The following is a 23,280-nucleotide window of genomic DNA, read 5'->3' on the forward strand; positions in this document are numbered from 1 at the left end:
ATGCTTAAAGGTAAAAACCAGATTACAAAACTGCACATTAAGTATTTTGTTTAAACAAATATCCAAAAAATGTATTACTCAGGAGGGAAATGTAAATCAAAGGCACAATCAAATACCACTTGACTCACATTGAGATAACTCTAATAACAAGTTTTGGTGAGAACGCACAGAAATTGGAACTCTCATACACTGCTAGAGGGAACGTAAAATGGTACAGTTATTTAGAAAACAGTTTGGCAATTCCTCAAAATTTTAAATGCAGAAAGTTATTGTATGACCCAGCAATTCCACTCCTGGGTACATCCGAGAAAAAGGAAGATACACATCCACACAAAGAATTATACTTAAATGGTCCCTAGAAGCATAATTTACACTAGCCAAAAAGTGAAGGGAAAAAAAAGCCAAATATCCCTCAACTGATGAGTGGATAAATACAATGTGGCATACCCACCAAATGGAATATTATTTGATAATCAAAAGAGATGAAGTACTGATACACACCACATTGGATGAATATTGAAAGCGTGTGCCAAATGAAAGAAACCAGTGACAAAAGAATATATGATTCTACTTTGTCCAGAAGAGAAAAATCTATAAAGAAATAAACTGGATAAATAGTTGTGCAGGGTTTGGGAATTAGGGGGAAATAAGAAGTATTAGTGGGCATGGGGTTTCTTTGCGGAGTGATGAAAATGTTCTAAAACTGATAGTGGTGATGGTTGTGCGTGCTCAGTTGCGTCTGACTCTTTGCGACCTCGTGCCCTGCAGCCCGCCAGGCTCCTCTGTCCATGGGATTCTCCAGGCAAGAATACTGGAGTGGGTTGCCATGCCCTCCTCCAGGGTTTCTCCCCGACCCAGTGATCAAACCTGCATCTTAAGTCTCCTGCATTGGCAAGTGGTTTCTTGACCACTAGTGCCACCTGGGAAGCCCTGGATGGTTGCACAACTGTGCAAATACACTAAAGACCACTGAACTGTCCCCTTCAGGTGAGCTGTATGGTATGTTAACTTTACTGTAGTAAAGCTGCTAGAAAATAATAACATTTGTCATCACCAGATGGTGAACAGTCATTTAAATTTTCTAATACATTCCTGTAATTTTCAAATTGTTGGTAACGACTATGAGTATTATTTTTTGTTAAGGGGAAAGTTATTTTTCAAAGTGTTCTTTGTGAGAATTAGAATGATGTTATTCTAGAGGTTGAGACAGAATTGCCCCTTGAACACCTACTATGTGCTCCAGGAATTGTTCCAGCATGAGCAAAGTTCTAACTTCAAATCAATAAATTACATCAAGTTAACACAGACACGACTTCTCTGTAACTTCAGAAAATAAATTAGGTATCATGCCACCACTGACTTCTCTATCTTATTTTGCACCAATCAGTATCAGGAAATATTCTCTTCAATACAATGATTCTGTTTTCAAATTTTAAAACACCTTTAAAACTCATTTTAACATTAAAGATAAAACCACTGCAACACTTCATGGCTTAATAGCAGAAAAGGTATACCAAAAATTCAATTAGCTAATAATAAAACAATGGCTAATAATTCAAAAACACTGGGAATCGATTCTTTAAGATACTTTCTGGCTATCAAGTCAATCATAAAAAGAATCTTTATGTAAACTGGTACCAAGAGGAAAATTAAAGTCAAAAGAACTCCTCAGAAATGGCTTGCCTTGAAGCTAAAAAGAACACAGCCTGAAAATATGGATGAGGAGGGATGAGGCATATGCTCAAGTAATGGGCAATTTCAATGGCATTCAGCTAACACCTGTCAGCTAAAAATGAAGTATTCAATCAGAATCTCCAGGGCTGGTAACATCAGAAGATTATGGGGGAAGTGGCCTCATCTAAATTCTTGATTAGGAGAGCCAAACAAGGCACCTATGTTTTGAAACACTTCGCTGGCTATACTGATGTGCAGCCAGGGTTAATAATCACTGTATGAAGCAACACTCATCAAGGGAAACAAGAGAATGAAAAATCTGTTCTATAATTTAAAAATTAGAGACAATGTAACAAAGGCATTGAAGGGAGAAAAACTGGAGAGTAAGGAGACTACATACAGGAAACATACTCCAAAAGTCTATTCAAGAGATGTGAGCTCGAACTAAGGAAGCACACAAAACAGACGGACAGGGCTCAAGTTAAGGGTTAGTCATAAAGCAGAATCTATAGGACCTAATGATCAAACGGTTACGGAGAATGAAGGAGAAACAGAGGCAAAAATGACTCTGGGGGCTCTAGTTTGAATAACCAGGTGGTTAGTGATGCCATTAACCAATGAATGGAACGCAAAGGAGAAGCTGATTTGAAAGTTAAAGAGTTAATAGAGGCAAGATTCAAGGGGCTTTAAAGGTTATTTACAATATTCTACTACTAGGTTGGACAATTAGTGTTCATTTTATTATTCTTTTAAAAATTGAACAAATACCACAAAATTCAACTAGAAACCCAGGGTCAAAACTCAGAGATAAACTAGGAAAACGTGTGTGTGTGTAGGACATATGTAATAAAAAGAGGAATGAAATGAAGGTGGAGAGAGTGAACTTGGTTTTAGACCTCTATTGAATTTGCAGAAACTAAAATACTATTTCATGAAACAGGGGCTAGAGAAAAAGATGTGGAAATGGGTTGGCATACAACGATAATACCATGGACGTAGATGAGAACTCTCAGGGAAAGCTTATGGGATAGGGCAACGGTGAACCCCCAACTAAAAGGAGTCCATTGAGACTTTGAGAATAATCAGAAGGAGAGAAGCTTTTACCAATTCCCTTTCCAAAGGCATACAGAAGAAAATCAATTGGAAAAAAAAATTAAAGCTACCATTTATGGTTATCTTACTGTACTCCAGTGGCAGGTCCAGAATTTCCAGATAGGTGGAGTTACAGGAGTAATCAATCTCTTTGAAGGAGAGCTTGAAGATGCTCTTGCACAGGACTTTATATTTAGTTAGAAAATACTAACTGACCAGATCAAAAAATCAAGGGAAAGAAGTTTGAAGGATATAGTTCCCCTCCCCTTTGGCACCACCACTGCTGTATTCTAGGCACCGTACCAAACATGTTACCTAATCTTCCATTCACAAACTAAGGTAGATGAGGAAACTGAGGCTAGACTGGAATATCAACTTGCTCAAGGTCACAAATCTTTTAAGGAGCAGAGCACATCATCTTTGTTCCCATAGCTCTCATTGCTCTTTACACCTTACTAGAATTTCTCATTACTCATCTTGATTATAATGTGTATTTATGTGTCTCTGTATCACTGTACTGTTAGCTCCTCCATGCCAGGGTTCAAGTCATTATTTCTGCATCCTTATAGCTAAGAAAGAGTAAATATTTTGTTGAATGAAGCATATGAAAGAACTATGTGAGAACGGCATCAATAACACCAACAGGGGAGAAAGTGTTTCAAGAAATAGCTAGTAGCACCAGATGCTACAGACAGAGCCATCAGTATATATCTTAGGTCGTCAATGGCACTGAACTGATATCCCTTAATCATTTTTGAAAGCCTACTACAGGCGGGACACTGTGTTAATCAGACACAAGTTAACGTGGAAAAATAAAATCTGGTACAAGTCAACAGATTTTCAGAGTAGCAGCCACATCTAAATTATTGATCAAGACAGCAAAACAGAGTCAGGCCTGCAATCGCTTACATTTAATTTGGCTCTGGCAAACCTGAAGACAATTTTAATAAAGGGTCACAGCGCATCTTTTAACAAAACTTCTGGTGAGGGACAAGAGATGAAAATGGGCCAGTGCACCTCTGTCTCGATGACGACGGCTGGTGGCCAAAGCAGCCGAGTCCCTCCGGAGTGTCTACCCCGCTGAGTAGGACTGCGGCTGCCCCCAGCTGCTAGTCGGTAGTCCGGGGTGGGAAAAAGCAGACACTTACCGCAAAAGGCACCGCTACCGCCGTGGCCCAAAGGGGCCGGGGAGACCTTCGCGAAGCCCCACGCCGGGGGAGGAAACCAGGGAACGCGGGGATCAGACAGACAGGTGCGACCCCACAGCCCGACTTCCCAAACTGGATAAACTAGGGTCCCAGCGCCCAGCACCGCAACGCCAACTCCCACCAGCTGGAAGACCGACGACTGCCACCGAACCTTCCGCCCAATGAGGAAACGTCACCACTCGGCGTAGTCCAGCCTTTCAAGAAGGGCATACACTTCCGCTTCCGGGGCACTCGCCGCGTCTCTTCAATGTGTTTACCGAGAGTGTATTGAGATGTTTCTTTGCCTTGACTGGCGTTTGACATTGGTTTCCTATCCCGTAATAACTGCGGCATTAAAGTTAGTATGAAGATAGGAGGCTTTCTAGGGATGCGATCTCAGGAAAGAAGTCCAGCCTCCAGGCGCCACTTTAAGAAAAATGACTTGGCTGAGCACCACCAGCTAAGAGGGGAATTATGAAAGGTGGGGGAGTAGGGCTGTGTGAGAGCAGGGAGTCGCAGGAGCACGTGAGAGGGGCAAGGGGGAGGCGGGGCTTAGGACTTTGGCAGCCGAGGGAGGCGGGTTCCACGCCGGGTCTAATCGGGTGTCTGAACCGGCCTCTGCCTGCGCGTGCGCAGTGCGAACCTTCCGCTGCTCTGCTTTCTTCTCCAACATGGAATTCCGCTCCGCGCGGCTCGCAGTACTGCAACTACTCCGTACGGTGGCTCCGGCGGACCTCCCAGCGCTTCTGCAGTGGATGCGAACTACCCGTAAGCGATCAGAGCCAGAATCAGACGGTTGGGGCAAGGATATGCTGTGGGCGCTGACCTTGGGGACCTAGGGTGAGGCCAGAAGCCTTCCATGGGGTAGCGGTGCTGGTCTCTGCTCTGCTACCGAGCCGGTTGACCCGGGCACATCGCAAGCATTGGCAGAGTAAGAGTCCAGATTAAGACTGGGTGCAGAAAGACCCGGCTCTGGGTTTTGTGATTCCGCTACAGATTTAAGCAGCTAGAGCCGCCTTGTGTCTACCCTCTCTCCTAAAGGAAAAAATGGGACGAATGGGTTAGCTCACCTCCCCATTACTCCCACACGTTTGGGACGACCAATAGGATACTACCTGAAAAAGCCCTTTGCAAGATAAGTTTTAGACTGTAGAACTGGAAGTTTTTTACCCTGTAGGCAAAGTCACATGTAACTAATCTCAATGTGTGTGTGTTAATCTCTCAGTCGTGACTCTGCGACCCAATGGACTGTGTAGCCCACCAGGCTCCTCTCTCCATGGGATTCTCCAGGCAAGAATACTGGAGTAGGTTGCCATTTCCTTCTCCAGGGGATCTTCCTGACCCAGGGATTGAACTCGCGTCTCCTGCTTTGCAGGCAGATTCTTTACCAACTGAGCTACGGGGAAGTCCCAGCTAATCTCAATAGTTCATACATTTAAAGGAGTTGTTCCAGGGTGGGGAGAGAGAGAAAGCCGGGAGGGGAAGACTTTGCTTTGAATAATATTAATAGTAATACTAAAAAGGCACACTTTAGAATTGAAATGTGGTAATTTGGTCGAATTATTGAAGAATGGAGGTAGATCTATCTTAGCAAAGTGAAGCCTGCTGAAAGCATAAAAAAATTCCTTGTTTGAGAACTCCTCCAAACTATGCTCTGCTTCTGTGCTCCTAAACGTTGATTCCATGTTTATTTTCAGCCAGACATGAAATATTCCTGTTTGCTGATAACTCCCAGTTTTAGACTTTCAGGCATGAGGTTCTTCCTAGAACTTCTGTCTCTTTGTAATGTTAGAGTCAATAATCATTTGGGTGTTATTGTTATTACTATTACACATTTTGGAAGATCATTTTAGCCAACATGCCAAAATAAAATTACTTTGGACATCTGCTAGTGAGATTTAGCCTGGAAAGTAGAGAAAACTAAAGAGGTAGCTTCATATTTTTACACACAGACAAGATTCAAGATTGTTGTTCAGTCACTCAGTCGTGTCTGACTCTTTGGGACCCAATGGACTGAAGCAGTCCAGGCTTCCCTGTCCTTCACTATCTCCCCGAGCTTGCTGAAACTCATGTCCATTGGTCGGTGATGCCATCCAACCATCTCATCCTCTGTCATCCCCTTCTCCTACTGCCTTCAGTTATTCCCAGCATCAGGGTCTTTTCTGATGAGTTGGATATTCACATCAGGTGGCCAAAGTATTGGAGCTTCAGCTTCAGCATCAGTTTTTCTAATGAATATTCAGGATTGATTTCCTTTAGGATTAACTGGTTTGATCTCCTTGCAGTTCAAGGGACTCTCAAGACTTTTCCAACACCACAGCTCAAAACATCAATTCTTTGGCATTCAGTCTTCTTTATGAAGAAGATTCATGATAGGTATTTTTTAATACAGGATCTTTTATTCCAAAATCCCTTGAAAGTGAAAGTGAAGTCGCTTAGTCATGTCAGACTCTTTGCGACCCCTGGACTGTAGCCCACCAGGCTCCTCCATCCATGGGATTTTCCAGGCAAGAATACTGGAGTTGGTTGCTATTTCCTTCTCCCAACCCAGGGATCGAACCCAGGTCTCCCTCATTGCAGGCAGATGCTTTAACCTCTGAGCCACCAGGGAAGCCCCAAAATCCCTTGGGTGCCTACAAAATTGGCATCTACTTCCTGGTCCTGGCAATTGCACAATTACTAAAATATCCTTGCTTTCAAGAATTTTCAGTTTTGTGATACCGTTTGTAATCTACATCTCCAGTTTTAGAGGCATCAGTTGAAACTCCATTTTTCCAAAATCACTGAAAGCATGTTTTGGATGATGATTTTGTAAACAAGAAGACCCAACACTATTGCTTAAAGACTATGTTTCTACTTTTTCTAACACCATGTTCTGTCTTCCTCCCCCAGATCCTGTAGTCAGAGTTGCTCAGGCAGTTTGTTAAACAACTTAGCAAACAAACTGAGTTTCTGAAGAATGTTTATTGCATGAATATTTTAAGAAATAAGTGTCACTTATTCTTGCTTGGAGAATCCCATGAACAGAGGAGCCTGGCATGCTGTTGTCTCCGGAGTCACAAAGAGTTGGACACAACTGAGCAACTATACTTTTTTTTTTCTTTATCTTAAAACAGAGGAGTATTTTTTAATATAAATCTTAAAAAGTAGTGTAATTTATTGGTAAACCTTTTTTAGGTGGTAATAAAATATACATAATATAAAATGTACCATTTTTAAGTGTACAGTTCAATGACATGAAATACATTTACATTGTGTAACCATCATCACAATTGCCTCCAGAACTGAAAGTCATCATGTACTTTTTTTTTTTTTTTGCTTTTTTTTTTTACTTTTTTAATTAAATACAGCACAAAAGATTCTTCCAATCAACAGTTTTTCATTTTGCTAATTCCCTTCTTCCAGGAAAAAAAAAATTATTGCATAATATCTTACTTGTATGACACTTGCTTAGACCTTTGTTAATTATAACTCTCCTTGAATTTTTATACCGTTTAGTCGAATAGCAAGAGTTAATAATAGGCATTATGATTTTGGTTTTGAGCTTCATAGAGTTTATTGAAAGTAAAAAAACTACATGTTGCTAACAAGTAAAATCACAATAATTTTAAATACACAAAGAAGAATGTTGTTGATCTCTGAAGGAATAGTGGAATTATCATCCCTAGACCTGGGGTCACTTGGAATCAAGCTGATAGAACCAGACGCTTGGACCAGACAGAGATAAGCACATGTCAATGTCTGATATAAACTGAAGATGTAGAAAAAATAAAGATAGAGCCTGTATTTACTTTAGTACAGCTTAGACCAATGGTCTAGAAACAAATGATCACTGATATAAGAGGGATGAAACAAGGATGAGAGACAAAGAGCACAGAGACAACTCCCGCCTCAAATAGATGAAGAGAGTAAAAAAATACAACAGGACCTCAGTGCATTGTCTCTAATCTTATAGCAGAGCATATAATCTTATAGTAGAGCATCTGTTCTTTTCTACTTCTTTATATACATACTACTTTGTGTATGTATATAAAATGGACCCTTGACTTAGCTTTCAACATATAGGAGAGTAACTACAGTCTATTAAGTGAAGGGAACTGAGAGCCAGAACTATATGTGCGGTCCCCATTAAGCATATTAAAAATTGCATTTTGTTAACAGTTGTCTGTTACCAGACAAATGAGGATGTCAAACCAACAATGTGTAAAAGTTTCTATTGAGTCAAGTTATAAATACCTACATTACCGTGTGTAAAATAGCTAGCTAGTGGGAAGTTCCTATAGCACAGGGGGCTCAGCCCTGTGCTCTGTGATGACATAGAGGACTGGAATGCGGGGTGGGGTGGGAGGGAGGATCAAAAGGGAGGGGATATTGTATACTTAACACTGATTCATATTGTATGGCAGAGACCAACACAACATTGTAAGGCTTATCCTCCAATTAAAAATAAATTTTTTAAAAGTTACAGATTTTTAAAAAGTTAGAAAATTGAGTTATGCTATAAGAAAATTAATAAAATCCTCAAGAAAATACTTTAATATTTAAGGAAGATAATTGTAGATGACTAGAAACTTGTAGAAGCTTCTCTGCTTCCTGTATTTTAAATACATCTTCACTGAACAGAATTGGACTTGCTGCTTAGCAGCAGCTACAAAATTGTTAGAGGTTCTTTTTTTTTTTTTCATTTCTTTATTTATATTAGTTGGAGGCTAATTACTTTACAATATTGTAGGGGGTTTTGCCGTACATTGATATGAATCAGCCATGGATTTACATGTGTCCCCCATCCTGAACCCCCTCCCACCTCCCTACCCATGTTAGAGGTTCTTTGAAATTCCTACTAAATCTCAAAGCAAAGGCGGGGATCTAGTTACATTTGTCAAACAGCATACTATTCCAGTTCTATATTGTGTTACCACTGAGGAAGTAGCCACATAACTTACAGATTTTCCAATCTTTATTAAAACATTATGAATTTGTGAAAGTTATCAAGTATATGAGGTAAATAGATTGTTTTTTCCAGAAACTACAAAGATACATTGGGCAAATGCATACCTATTAAACAAAATGTTTCTGTCAAATAAGTAAAAATAATTGTACTTTTCTCTTCATCACATCTATTGTGTATTAAAAATGGCCATGATGTATAGAAAGAATAATACAAACAAGTGATTTATTCCAAAACGCAGTTAGATTAACAACAGAAAATCAAGCAATGTAATTCACTGTGTTAACTAAGAAGAAAAACTGTGATTATCTCAAGAGACATAGAAAAGCGTTTGATGACATCCAGCATCTCGTCCTGATAAACACTTACCAGACTAGGAATAGCAGGAAACATTCTCAACCTGATCAAGGGGATCTATGAAAAATCTACAGCTGACATCATACTTAATGGTGAAAGACTGAATTCTTTCCCCTAAGAATAAAACAGGGATTTGTACTCATCACTTATAGCCAGAATCTTAATAGAGCTTCTGAAAGTGTTAGTCACTCAGTCGTTTCCTACTCTTTGCAAGCCCATGGACTGTAGCACACCAGGCTCCATGGAATTCCCCAGGCAAGAATACTGGCGTGGATTGCCATTCCCTTCTCCAGGGGGTCTTCCCGAACTAGGGATCGAACCCCAGTCTCCTGCATTGCAGGCAGATTCTTTACCATCTGAGTCACCAGGGAAGCCTGTAACTAATAGCTACAATAACTGAGTGATTATGTAATAGAAAGTGTTAGTTGCTCATTCATGTCCGACTCTGCGACCCAGGGACTGGAGCCCCCCCAGGCTCCTTTCTTCATGGGATTTTCCAGACAAGAATACTGGAGTGGGTGGCCATTTCCTCCTCCAGGGGATCTTCCCAACCCAGAGATCGAACCCGTCTCTTCTGCATTTCAGGCGGATTCTTTATCCTCTGAGCCATTGGGGGATTATGTGTAACAGAGCTTCTAGCCAGTACAATGCAGCAAGGAAAGGGGGAGGAGGAAGGCATCTCAATTAGAAACAGGTTAATGAATAAACAGATTGTGCTGTATTTTTATACTGGAATACTATTTGGCAAATAAATGGAATGAAGTGTTTGTATGTGCAACAACATGGACAAATTTTGCCAAGTGAAATAAACCATACTGAAAAAAGACTTCCTATTTATCTAAACCTCTAGGAAAATGCCAGCTAATCTGTCGTGACAGAAAATAGATCTCTGGTGGCTGGGTTGGTAGAGGATTAGAGAGAAGGAAGGATTACAGAGGGGCAGGAGGAAATATTTGGGATAATGACTATATTCATTATCCTGATTATAGCGATCTTTCATACTACATGTTATATATATATATATATGTCAAAACTTACATAACTGTACACTTTAAATATGCACAGTTTATTGTATGTCAGTTCTACTTCTATAAAGTTGTTTGTTGTTTTCTTAAATTCCATGAGAAGTCAGGTCTGCGTTCTCTCTCCCGTTTGAATTTGGGTGCTCTCTGTGACACCTTTGGCCAATAGAATTTGACAGGAATGACAGTAGGCCAGTTTCAGACCTAGGACTTAAGAAACTGACAACTTCTACTTCCTGCTTCTTGGAATACTTGCTCTGAGAGAATCTGGCCATCATGTTGTGTAGTCTGACTACCCTGAGATTGTCACAGTGTCAGGAAGTCCCAGCTAGCTTATGGAGAGCAAGATGTCCAGCCAGCCTACATATTTCTGCTGTCCTAGCCTGGACACCACACATATGAGTAAAAAAGCCATATAAGCCATATCCAGAGCAGTAAAGCCTTTGTTACAAATACTGTTTCTGTGAACATTCATGTACATATTTTTGTGTTAACGTAAATTTTCATTTCTCTGTGATAATGTCCAAGAATGCAATTGCTGCATCATATGGTAAGTGCATTTTTAGTTATAGGAACTGCCAGACTGTCTTCCAGAGTGACTGTAATCCTGTTTCTCTGCATCCTCACGATGCACGCGTGCTCAGTGGTGTCCGACTCTTTGCCACTACACGGACTGTAGCCCGCCAGGCTTCTCTGTCCATTGAATTCTCCAGGCAAGAATACTGGAGTGTGGGGACTTGCCTAGTGGTCCAGTGGAAAAGACCATGCTCCCAATGCATGGGGCCCGGATTTGATCCCTGGTCATGGAATTAGATCCTACATGCTGCAACTAAGAATTCACACGCCACATCTAAAGACCCTGTGTGCTACAAGGAAGATCAAAGATTCTGTGTGCCACAACTAAGACTGAGCACAGCCAGCTAACTAAAGGTTAAAAAAAAATACTGGAGTGGGTTGCCATTTCCTGTTCCAGGGGATCTTTCCCCTCCAGGGATCAAACCTGCACCTTCTGCATCTCCTGTATTGGCAGGCGGATTCTTTACCACTGAGCCACTTGCTAGTAAGGAAGTAAGCCACAATGCTAGTAAGGAAGACCTGCATCCTTACTGGCATTTGGTATTTTTATGTTAGCCATTCTGAAAATTGTATAATGATATATCATTGGGGGGTTTTCCCAATTTTTAAAAAAATAATTTTATTTATTTATTTTGGTTATGCTGAGTCTTCATTGCTTTTCTCTAGCTGCAGAGACCAGGGGCTGCTCTCGTTGTGGTGTGCGGGGTCCTCACTGCAGTGGCTTCTCTTGTCGCGGAGCACGGGCTCTAGGGCGTGAGGGCTTCAGTAGTTGTGGCACATGGACTAAGTAGTCGCAGCTCCTGGGCTCTGGAGCACAAGCTCAGTAGTTGTGTCGCAAGGACTTGGTTGCTCCATGGCATGTGGGATCTTCCCAGATCAGGGACCAAGCTTGTGTCTCCTGCACTGGCAGGCTCTTTACCACTGAGCTATCAGGGAAGCCCTATCATTGGGTTTTAATTTCCGTTTCTCAAATGATGTTGAACATCTTGTCATGTGTTTATTTGCCATTTGTATATCCTCTTTGATGTAGTATCTGTTTATGTCTTTTGTCCTTTTCCTATTGTAAACAGAAATAATAAAGTTATTAATAAATAATACAAATGTAAGTATAAATATACTTTTGTAAATATAACTATGTATAAGTTTATATTAAATAATATAAATTATACTTATGCTGCTGCTGCTGCTAAGTCGCTTCAGTTGTGTCCAACTCTGTGCGACCCCATGGACAGCAGCCCACCAGGCTCCTTTGTCCACAGGATTCTCCAGGCAAGAATACTGGAGTGGGTTGCCATTTCCTTCTCCAAAATTATATTTATAATATAATATAAATTTATAAAATAAATATAAATAATAAATAGCTATTTATTATTTTAGATATAAGACCTGTCAGATGTGTGTATGCAGTATTTTCTCCCAGTAATTTGCCTGTTCATTTCTCTTAACAGAGCTTGCAAAGCAAAAGTTTTCAATTTTAATGAGGTCCAGTTTACCCCGTTTTTTGTTTTTTGATGTCAAGTTTAAGATCTCTTTGGCCCTAGATTCTGACGATTTTCTCCTATGCTTTTTTCCCCCTTTTTATTTAAACATTATGCAATACTGTGTTAGTTTCGGGTGTTAAGGTTTTTTACAAACCCTAAAACAGTTTTATAAAAAAGTTTTTTTACAAAACTAAAAGAATTGTTGTTTTGTGTGTTACATTTTGTTCTTTGACCTAAGTTAACTTTTGTATAAAGTGAAGTTTAGGTTGAAGTTCATTTTTTCCCCTGTAGATGTCTATTTGCTCTAGCACTACTTGTTGTAAAGGCTGTTCTTTCTCCATTGAATTGCTTTTGAATCTTTGAAAATTATTTGTTCATTTTTGCCTGGATCTATTCTGTATCTTTTTGAATCCTCTATTCTCTGTTGATTATTATAGCTATCATTATTTAAAAGTATGTTGTTTACTTTCCGAGCATTTGGCTATTTGCCTATTGTCTTTCTGTTACTTTGGCTCCATTATGTTCAGAGAAGATACTCTGTATGATTTAAATTCTTTAAAAATTTTTAATATTTGTTTTATGACTCAGTATGGTGTATCTTGGTGACTGTTTTGTGGGCACTTGGAATAACTGTATTCTACTGCAGTTTAGTGGAGTGTTCTATACATACCTACTAGATCTTGTTGATTGATGATGTTCTTCAGTTCTTCTATATCTTTGCTGATTTTCTGCCCAGTAGTCCTGTCAGTATTGTGTTGAACTCCCCAGCTGTAATTGTGAATTTTTCTGTTTCTTCTTTCAGCTCTGTCAGTTTTTGTTTCATTCCCCCCACCTCTCCACTGCCGTGCTGCATGTGGAATCTTAGTTCCCTAACTGGGGATCATGGAAGCATGGAGTCTTAACCACTGTCTGGACATCCAGGGAAGTCCTTGTTTCATGTATTGATATTTTAAGGTTCTGTTGTTCAGTGTATGCACATTTAAGATCACTGTGTCTTCTTGATAGATTGATCCTTTTATCAGTATGTAATGTTCTTCTTTGTCCTTAATAATTTTTTTTTGCTTTAACATCTATTTTATTTCATACCAGTATAGCCACCCTATTTTTTTTTTAAACTGTTGACACAACTTTTTTTCCCATCCTTTTATATTCAGTCTTCCTGGCATGTTTAAAGTGAGTTTCTGTTGACAGCATATTAACACTGGAGTGGGTTGCCATTTCTTACCCCAGGGGATCTTCCCAACCCAGGGTGAGTTGTATTTTTTAAATCTGTGTTGCTAATCTCTGTCTTTTGATTGATGTATTTGGACCATTTGCTATTAGCTTACTATATGTTAGCACTTAAGTATAGCATTTTATTGTTTGTTTCCTTTCTGACCCTTCTGTTTCTCAAGTTCTTGTTATCTCCTCTTGCCTTCCTGTGGGTAAATGGAACAGTTTTAGCATTCTGTTCTTCTTTGTAGTGTTTCTGAGTGTATTTCTTTGTAGAGTTTTCTTTGTGGTTACTCTGAGTATTACAGTATACATATGTAACATCACTATCTACTGGTTGTCAGTGTTTTTATCACTAGAATCAAATATTGAAATCTCACTTCCACATAGGTCCCTATACCCTCCCCCACTTTGAAAATACGATTGTTTTATGTATTTCCTCTATATATTTACATTGAGCACCATTACAGGTGGTTTTATAAATTTTGATTTAGCCATCAAATATGATTTAAGAAACTAATGAGGAGAAAGTCTATTTTTACACATTCCGTTCTTTCCTGTCTGAAGTTCCAAGCCCTCTTCTGCTGTTTCCTTTCTATTGACATTTCCTATACCCATTCTTTAAGGGTAGGTCTTAAGGCAACAAAACTTTTTGTTTTTTAGTTTTTCTGCATCTGATTTGTCTTTACTTCTCCTTCATTCCTGAAGGATAATTTCATCAGCTAGAAAATTTACAGCTTGTAGTCCTTTTCTTCCAACATTTGAACAATTTTGTAACCTCCTGGCTCCCATGGTTTCAGATGAAAACTTCACTGTTGTTTGGTGTTTCCCTGTAGGGAATGAATCATTTCTCTTTGGTTGTTTTAAAGATTTATTCTGTGTCTCTTGGTTTTAGAAGTTTATGATATGTTCTTAGGTGGATTTCTTTGGGTCTATCATATTTAGACTTTGCTTGGCTTCTGAAATCCATAGGTTTAGATCTTTCACCTAATTTAGGGAGTGTTTAGCTGTATTTCTTCAATACTTTTCAGCTCCACACTTTTCCCCCTACTTCTGGAACTCAGATACCAGTGTTAGGTCTTTCATTATTCCAAAGATCCTTAGGTCTCTGTTTAATTTCTTTTTCTGTTTTCTCTCTGTTGTTCAGATGGAATAAATTTTATTGATCTGTCAACTCAAGTGTACTGATTCTATCCTCTGTCGTCTCTACTACAGAGCCCTTTCAGCAAGGGGTTTCTAAATTATTATTATTATTTTATTTTTCTGTTTTGCAGTTGCTGTTTCTTTTTCTATGACTTCTACTTCTTTGCTGAGATTTTGTTTTTTTCACTTGTTACAAGATAATTCATAACTACTGATTGAAGCATTTTCATTATAGCACCTTTAAAGTCCTTGTCTGATCATCCAAACTCTGACTAATTTGCACAGTAGCATCTAGATTGTGAGAGTCAAATTAAGATTTTTCCTGTTCTTGATATATGTGATGTTCTGTTAAATCGTGAACATTTTGTTTGTATGCTAGGATAATTTTATTTTATGCTGGATATTTTAGATATTATGCTGACTTGATCCTGTTCAGATTTTCTCTCTCAGTAGGCAGTTGCCCTGCTTAAGTTTCACCTGTTGATTCTGGCCTGCTTTTGTGAGCTGTAGCTCTGACAGCGTTTAGTTTTCAGTGCCCTTGCAGTGCTGTTCAGCTTTGTTTCATTCTTTGGCACTGCTGGGGCTTCCTGCTCAGTCTATGCTGGCGTTTCCTGCTGGGGGAAAGACACCTATGTCACTGAGCTGCCTTCCACCAGCAGGGATGGGGGACGAGCAGTACAGGGCCTGGTTTGCTCTTGGCCACTGGGCAGAGGACTGAGGCCTCAATTTGAGTCTCTATCCTACTGGGTAGAGGGCCTGGAGATAGCAGCCTCCTATTTTGTTACCAGATAGCCTGCCTTTGCCCCAAGTGTGGGCTAGGGATTAGGGCTCCCCAGTATACCTCTGTTATTCTTCCCCTTTACTGGTCTTTGGTGAGAGAGAGCAGACTTGTCTTAGTTTTTTTTTTTTAGGACTTCCCTGGTGGCTCAGACGGTAAAGCGTCTGTCTACAATGTGGGAGACCTGGGTTCGATCCCTGGGTGGGGAAGATTCCTTGGAGAAGGAAATGGCAACCCACTCCAGTACTCTTGCCTAGAAAATCCCATGGATGGAGGAGCCTGGTGCAGGCTACTGTCCTTAGGGTCGCAAAGAGTCAGAGACGACTGAGCAACTTCACTTTCACTTTCTCTTTATTCAGTCTATAGGTGTTGGTGGTTCTGGTTGGTAGTCACTCACCTCTCCAGGGCCCCGTCCAGGCTACATGGAAGATGAAAACCCAGGAGGGAATTCACCACGGTGACCTTCCTTCCTTAATTCCTGACATCCCTAGACAGTTTACCTTTTTTCTAGCCTTGAGAGTCCTTTATGGTTGCCTGTTGGTTTACGTCCAGAGTATTTCATTGTATTTAGAGGGGAGGAGCTGGGGAAATTAAGGGAAGTAGCCATCTTGTCTGAGTTCAGAAGTCCACTCAGTAAAGTTTTAAACTTTGAATAAAAACTTCAAAGTAATATAAGATATTAATGAATAATAGGAAATACATGGCCCAATGTTTAATGATATAGTATAAGTCATTAGAGATAAGGATATGGGTGAGTGACAGCCAAGGGCTGAAGGTAAAACTTCCTGGAGATGAAGTAACTTCAGAAGGCCCTTATTGTAAAAAAACAAGATCATAGTTGAAAGGGGCAATATAAACAGGAAGGAATGTAGAAAACAACTGAGGGAATTTGCCTGTCTTAAGCAAAAATTACGTTAGTGAGTAAGGAGAGTAGAAAATAGGATGGTTAGACTCTGGTGATATAGAGGGCCTTGAAAGTCTAGAGTAATACTGGATACATTGAAAAGCGGAAAGCTGTCCCAAAATTGTAAGGAGAAGTAGTGACGTGAGTGAAGTTTAAGCAAGATTAGTTTAAAATAGATACTGTGTTGTGTTAGTCACTCCATCATGTCCGACTCTTTGTGACCCCACGGACTGTAGCCCACCAGGCTCCTCTGTCCACAGGATTTTTCAGGCAAGAATACTGGAGTGGGTTGCCATTTCCTTCTCCAAAATCAATGTGTAAGGTAACTTATATTGGAGAGAAACTGATCCTTCAGGAGCTAATTATGAGCTCATTATTTGTCCTGGTTTTCCAAGTCTGAGGTGGTACCTGTGACTATGAAGTAGTTGAAGCAATAATAAAGAGGAAGTGGATTCAAAAGAGAGCATGATGGGACTTGATACCTGACTAGATACAAAACGTAGAACTTGATTCATAGACTGTCAGCTTTGGTGACTTCCCTTTTCCCATGTGCTTAATTAAATATAAGTAGGAAACATTTAAAGAATGAATTTTGTTCTGCAGAGAAACTCTTCTTTCTCCATTCCCTTCCCACCTGCATATGTAATTTGAGAAAAACCTAACTGTCCTAAGGCAACTGATTAACACCTTTAATCTTTTTCCAAGCAACATAGTGTTACCACACATTCCAAAATCATTATTATACATGTTAAAAGATGTCCAGCCTCACTAGTAATTAAAGAAATGCAAATTAAAACAAAGTTTGTTTTTGTAGTACAATTCAATGCTGTAAGGCTTTCATGAAGTAAGGCTTACACATATCCTTATTTTTTTCTGATGGAGTAAATTGGTATAATCTTGCAGGAAAGAAATTTAGCAGTATGTAGCAAGTTCAGTTCAGTCACTCAGTCGTGTCTGACTCTGCGACCCCATGGACTGCAGCACACCAGGCCTCCCTGTCCATCACCAACTCCCGGAGTTTACTCAGACTCATGTCCATTGAGTCGGCAGTGCCATCCAACCATCTCATCCTCTGTCATCCCCTTCTTCAATCTTTCCCAGCATCAGGGTCTTTTCCAATGAGTCAGCTCTTCGCATCAGGTGGCCAAAGTATTGGAGTTCAGCTTCAGCATCAGTCCTTCCAATGAACACCCAGGACTGACCTCCTTCAGGATGGACTGGTTGGATCTCCTTGCAGTCCAAGGGACTCTCAAGAGTCTTCTCCAACACCACAGTTCAAAAGCGTCAGTTCTTCGGTGCTGAGCTTTCTTTATAGTCCAGCTCTCACATCCATACATAACTATGTATGTTGCAAAAGCCTTTACAATGGTTAAGTACTTCTGCTAGGAATTTACAGTAAGGAAATAAATGCAAAGAGGCCAAAGTATGCCAAATGTTAGCTGCAATGTCTCTAAATTTTCACAGTTATAATTGTATATAAATATGTAGTAGTAGGAGTGAATGGTTAATACAAATATGGTGGAATATTACATAGCCTTTAAAAATAATGTTTTAAGGAATTTAATTTTAATAAATTAAATACTTAGTATTAATTAGTTAGTATTAATTAGTATTAATTAAATACTTAGTATTTACAAAGTAAATATTTCCAGTTTTTAAAAAACTGCATCACAGATGCTATTTAAGTTCCACCTAAAACAATTTGGGGACTTGCCTGGCAATCCAGTGGGTAAGACTCAGCATTTCTAATGCAGGGGACCCGAGCTCAAACCCTGAGCAGGGAGCTAAGATCTCACATGTTGTGTGGCACTGCCAAAAAGATAAATAATAAAAAATTTTTAAATAAATAAAAGAATTTGGAATGAATCTTCATAACATTTTTGTTTGTCTATAATTTATATTCCGCATCCTTCTATAATTTGAAGCAACATTTAGATCACTGTCATAGATAGGTGAAGAACGAAAAAAAGAGTTAAAAGGCCTTTCTGCATTAGTTCAGGGAGTCAAATAATGTATCTTCATGTTAACTACTATTGCTCAGAGGGAAGAGCAGTACAGAGAAAGAACCTGTGTATGTAGAGACACAATGGAAAGAGTGAAAAGGAAGAGTAAAACACATAAGTTTATTTCTTTTGCTGCTGCTGGCCTGCTTTGTAACTTTTCACAATTCATGTCGCCTTAATTACCTCCTCTGTGAGTCAGAGAAGGTAATCTTGCTTTGTCTTCCTCACATGGATGTTACAATATTTAATTGATGTAGTTTCTACCTGAAAGAACTTTGCAAACTAGAAAATATTATCCAAATTTTAATTGTTTTGGGGACTTGAGAATAGCATTCTGACCCAACACAAGAATTATTACTAATATGTTTAAGAAGGAAATCATGAACTTATTTAAAAACTACCAAAGACTTGAGGGATAGGGTATGTGGAAATGGATGATACCTTTCTTCACAATCTACCTGTTTTCCTTTTATAGCTATTTCAAAACAGTAAGAAAAACACAGTCCCCTTGAGGTCCTTTTACTCTGGCAAGAATTCACTATAAGAAAGTTTTTTAAGAAAAAGGTAAAATGTTTTCATTAGTTGTTCTTTCCGATCTGTATTTGGTATTCAGGCTACAGCTAACTTTTACAGTGTTTTACTTCAAGGTGAATCTTTTCTACTTAAAATTATGTATGAGCTACTTAGAAACCATACTTTTTTAGAGCCAATTAAAAAAAATTTGAACACAGGTAAGTTGAAAAAACAGAACAATGAAAAAAAAAAAAACCACGTTTACGTCCTCACATAAATTCACAAAGTATCACTTACTTTCTTCATCTTTATTGCTATATACTTTGGCACACACACTCACTCCCCTTTTTCCAGTATGTCCAAAAGTAGGCCAGAGCCATCAGAAATGTGCTGTTTTAATGATCATTTTATCTGCTGTTCAGATGCAGCAGAGCAACATGATTCTTGTAAAGTTTATTCTATTGTTGGTGCCATGTGTTTGTGCTTATTATCTGAAATCTTGGGTTCACTTTATTGGAGTCAGGGATGCTCAGATTAAAGTTATCCCTATGCGATGCCTCCTAAAGTTATAAAGTCTATATGGTCACAAAAGGAATATTTGACTACTTACTAGTAAGTTTAAGTAGTAAGAGTACTACATAATTTTTAAATGCCTTAGTTGTTCTATAACAGGCTGAAATAGTCAAGTTTTATATTTTCAAGCAGCTTAGAAAAAAAACTCAATGTTTTCCATGGAACATTTGTTAGAATTTGAATATTTCATTGGACCTAGAATGTTTATTTATTGTTATAAATTGATGCTATCTAATAGAAGATAACCATCCATTGTAATCACTTAGTCTAGGTATGACTGCAACCATAAAAACTTAGACTTTTTTTTTTTTGGCAGGAGATTTTGATGAATTCACTCAAGACAATAATGATGTTATATTGAAAAACATAGCAGAAGACCTTCGGAATTGCTTACCTCTAGAAACCATGCTTTCCTCAGAACATCTAGCTCTCCAAAAAGTAAATACATTAAATTAATTTATTCCTAGTGCTACTTGAGGTTTCTCCTACTCTTCTCTAACCCCATTAGCCTTTCCAGCCTAATCAATAGTCCTGAATTCTGCTTTTTCATTTGGTGCTTCATCCGTTTCCCCAATTCTTTTGAGTCGGTAACCCCCTGGCTCCCTAGTACCATTCATTCAAAAGATATTTTTTGAGGGTGTCCTGTTTGCCAAGCCGACCCCACCCCACCCCAAATCAAGGCCCAGCAATACAACAGTAATCTGTCCCTGCCTATGTAATTGTCTTGGTTTTCTCTGGCCTGTTCCATTTCCCTGACTTTTATCAGGGTGAAGTTCACCCTTTTGTTGATTCTTTATTATCCTTGAAGTAGAAGGGAACAAACATTGTTTTTCTTTGTAGCTGCTTGCTGTTATACCATGTACTACCAGCATTAAGTGCTATTATTAATTGTAAGCATGAAATTTTACTAAACATTTTTTATTATTTGAAAACTTTGCTTCTGGGCAAAGATTACTTGCCAAGTATTTTGATGGGTAAGTCCCTGACAAGTAGACTCAGAAGACCTAGTATCAGTTTCTCCTCTCCCCCTCTGAACTAACTAATGTCAGTTCTTGGGAGAAATCTCTCTGGGTATGTTTCCTTATTTGTAAAATATACTACTTAGGATGGATAAAATGATCTCAAAATACTCCTTTCAACTTAAATTTTTATCGGTTTCTAATAGCCATGTTTTGCATCATGACATGGTCAAATAGCAAGTTGCCAGTGTCTCAAAAATAGCGTGAAAGCAGAGTTGCTGACTTCCATGAGTGAAACTTGTCTTTCTGGCTGTTGTTGCTCTCAGAATTTCAGCATATGAACCACTGATGTTTTGCCTTATTTAGCAATAAAAAGAGACTTCTTTGTACTCTGTTTCTTTTGATGTCTTTCTTCTCTCCACCAGATACAGCAGCAGCCAGAACCCACAGTTCACGTTGATGCATTCCTTTATGATGAAGACTTTATTGATTCATTATGTGAGGAAGGAAAAATGAGCAGAAACTACTGTATGGTGTGCGGCTCACATCGGACGGCACCTCTAGGTGGGCACTCGAGCCTGCAAACCTGACGACTTTGTGTGCACTTTTCCTTACATGTCATGACTATGCGGGTTGTTGACCAGGCGTTCACTGTTTTTTGGCTTTTTTAAAAGCAAAAGGCCAACCTGCAGCCTAGCTATTACCAATTACTAAAATCAGAGAAACTAAATAGAAACATTGTCCAGGGAGGTTAGGCCCCTTCATGTCCCCTGTGGGAGTATTTCTGCTTTTTACTGAACATATTTAATTGGAGGTGACTTCTCAGGTCCTGAAACTAATTGGAAGTGGTTGAATATGGGGAAACTAAATCATACGTTATATACTCAAAAGAGATTCACATTTATGCATAGCAGTGATTTATTTACAGTGAGAAATATAACTGCCAAGGGAGCTGAAAACTTTCTCCCCATAGAAATATCTACTTGCGAAGTCGGTAATCTGATATTGTTGGATGGGTGCATACTCAGAAGTCAGTAATCTGATATTGTTGGATGGGTGCATACTCAGAAGCCAGAGGTGGATAATCTTTGAGAGTTTATGCAGGCTGTGATTTGACATGGAGCATCTCCTTCCTGTAACACAGGACAGCTCTAGTCATAGTCTCCTGCATCTCTGTCCCTCAACACCTGTGTTTCAACCCGGAAACTAGACTGACTCCATGCTGCTAAGATGTAAACTCTTCTGTTACTGTATCTTTTGTTTAAACTGGATATGATTGTCTAGGGTATTACTTTAAACATGCTATTTCAGTCTCCCTGCTAACCTAGATTTTGAGGCATTACTTAGAGTGGGTGAGTAGTAATTTGCTCATGTTACTGATCTTAGGTAATATTATTCTCAAAAGTTCACTGCTACCAAATTTGTAATATGTGGCTACTACAAATTTGTTGTACCTGTATTATAGTTGGGGATTAAACTACCCTGGTTTACTGCTTTAAGATTCATTTGAAGTGGTTGGAGTTCACAAAATAGAAGACTTAGACAAGAACAATAGAGGGAGAATTAAAAAGTGGATTCTAATTATAATACCATTTCAGATCTGATGTACAGAAATTTATAGAAGAGCTATGTTCAATAAAGAAAAATTTGGGAGATTAGGATGCATTTTCACATAAAAATCAGATTATAAATAGTGACTGGGTGCCCAGACTAGCCCAGATAACTACAGTGAGTGTGAGAAAGCTGTCACCGTGTGGGGCTCTTCTTTCCTATATGAAAGGAGTTTGTCATCTATAAGACACTAATGACTCTAGCCCAGCGCAGGAGCACTAACGTGGCAAAGAGGGCAGTGAGGATGAGGGGAAATAAAGACTATGGTGCTGAATGCCCTTGCACCCCACCACCTCCAGTGTTACTTCTGAGGCCTAGTCACCCTTTCTTTTCTTGCCAGGGATTAGCCTGATTGCTTCCATTTTATTTGCCACCATTCATTAGTTATGATCAAAGTTTCCTGACCATTAGATTATGTACTAGCACACAATAAAGAAAATCTTTGGGTTACCTCCATATCAGAAAAAAACAGACTCAGGCTCTCCTAAGTATTTCATTACAGAAATAATGGAGTGAGAAAATGGGCTAGGAGGTTAGAAATTATAGCAATTAAACTAAGGGAAATAACAATTTAGCAGTGTCTTAACCTCCTTCCATACCACCCATCTCCGGCTCTCCAGACCACACTTGAGGTTGGCCAGGGCGCCACATTGTTCCACTCCAGAGATGGTCATTCATTTGGTAGTTTACAGTCTATGCAGTGAGAGGTGGAGGCTCTGTGGATGGCTCTGGGGTAGAATGAGAAAAACAGGTGCTATGGGAGTTAGGAAGCAGTCTCAGGGAAAAGCAGTTCATTGGGAGACAAGGAAGAGAAAGGCCTAGGACACCCTAGAGGATGGAAGAGAAAGAGATGAGAAGCATGGGGGTAGGGAGAGCCAGCTGAGTAACCGTTTTCTAGAGGCCTCCTAAATGTCAGAGATTGCGTGTTTGTTCTTGTGTCTTACAGCTCAGAGTGAATGAGTGCAAAGTTATTACACTAGTGTTTTCTAAATAACCTCTGAATGGCTTTCATCGATTAAGAAAAGCATGAAATACACTTTATAGGTGAAAGAATTAGAAATACGGAATGGAACTGTTAATCCTCAAGCAAAATTTAATGTTTGTTCTCATTCTCCAGGGTTTATTTCTCATTCCTTCTCTCTCATGGAATTGAAATTCATTTATCGTCACGTACTCCCTGATCTGTCGGGAAAGGTCTTGGTTGACGTTGGCTCCAGGCTTGGCACCGTCCTTTATGGGGTAAAGTC

The 23,280-nt window shown here is 39.3% G+C and overlaps 2 protein-coding genes across 4 annotated transcripts in view; one reads left to right on the forward strand and one right to left on the reverse strand.

The window, feature by feature from the left end:
* SRP54 (signal recognition particle 54) overlaps window positions 1-4,168 on the reverse strand; it is a 37,520-nt gene extending 33,352 nt beyond the window's left edge. The window contains exon 1 of one of the 2 annotated variants that reach the window (XM_043489986.1): window positions 3,915-4,168. The gene's annotated coding sequence lies outside the window, so the exon portion shown is untranslated. The remainder of the gene's footprint in view (window positions 1-3,914) is intronic. The other variant, XM_043489987.1, reaches the window with a different exon arrangement.
* A 36-nt stretch (window positions 4,169-4,204) lies between these two features.
* Window positions 4,205-23,280, forward strand: part of LOC122455114 — a 28,016-nt gene continuing 8,940 nt past the window's right edge. Inside the window, exons 1-5 of one of the 2 annotated variants that reach the window (XM_043489994.1) lie at window positions 4,205-4,434; window positions 4,590-4,721; window positions 19,780-19,901; window positions 20,848-20,986; window positions 23,151-23,272. In XM_043489994.1, the coding sequence (XP_043345929.1) occupies window positions 4,428-4,434; window positions 4,590-4,721; window positions 19,780-19,901; window positions 20,848-20,986; window positions 23,151-23,272 (522 nt within the window). In that variant the 5' untranslated portion in view covers window positions 4,205-4,427. The remainder of the gene's footprint in view (window positions 4,435-4,589; window positions 4,722-19,779; window positions 19,902-20,847; window positions 20,987-23,150; window positions 23,273-23,280) is intronic. The other variant, XM_043489995.1, reaches the window with a different exon arrangement.

Source organism: Cervus canadensis, chromosome 17 (genome assembly GCF_019320065.1).
Source record: "Cervus canadensis isolate Bull #8, Minnesota chromosome 17, ASM1932006v1, whole genome shotgun sequence".
NCBI lineage: Eukaryota > Metazoa > Chordata > Mammalia > Artiodactyla > Cervidae > Cervus > Cervus canadensis.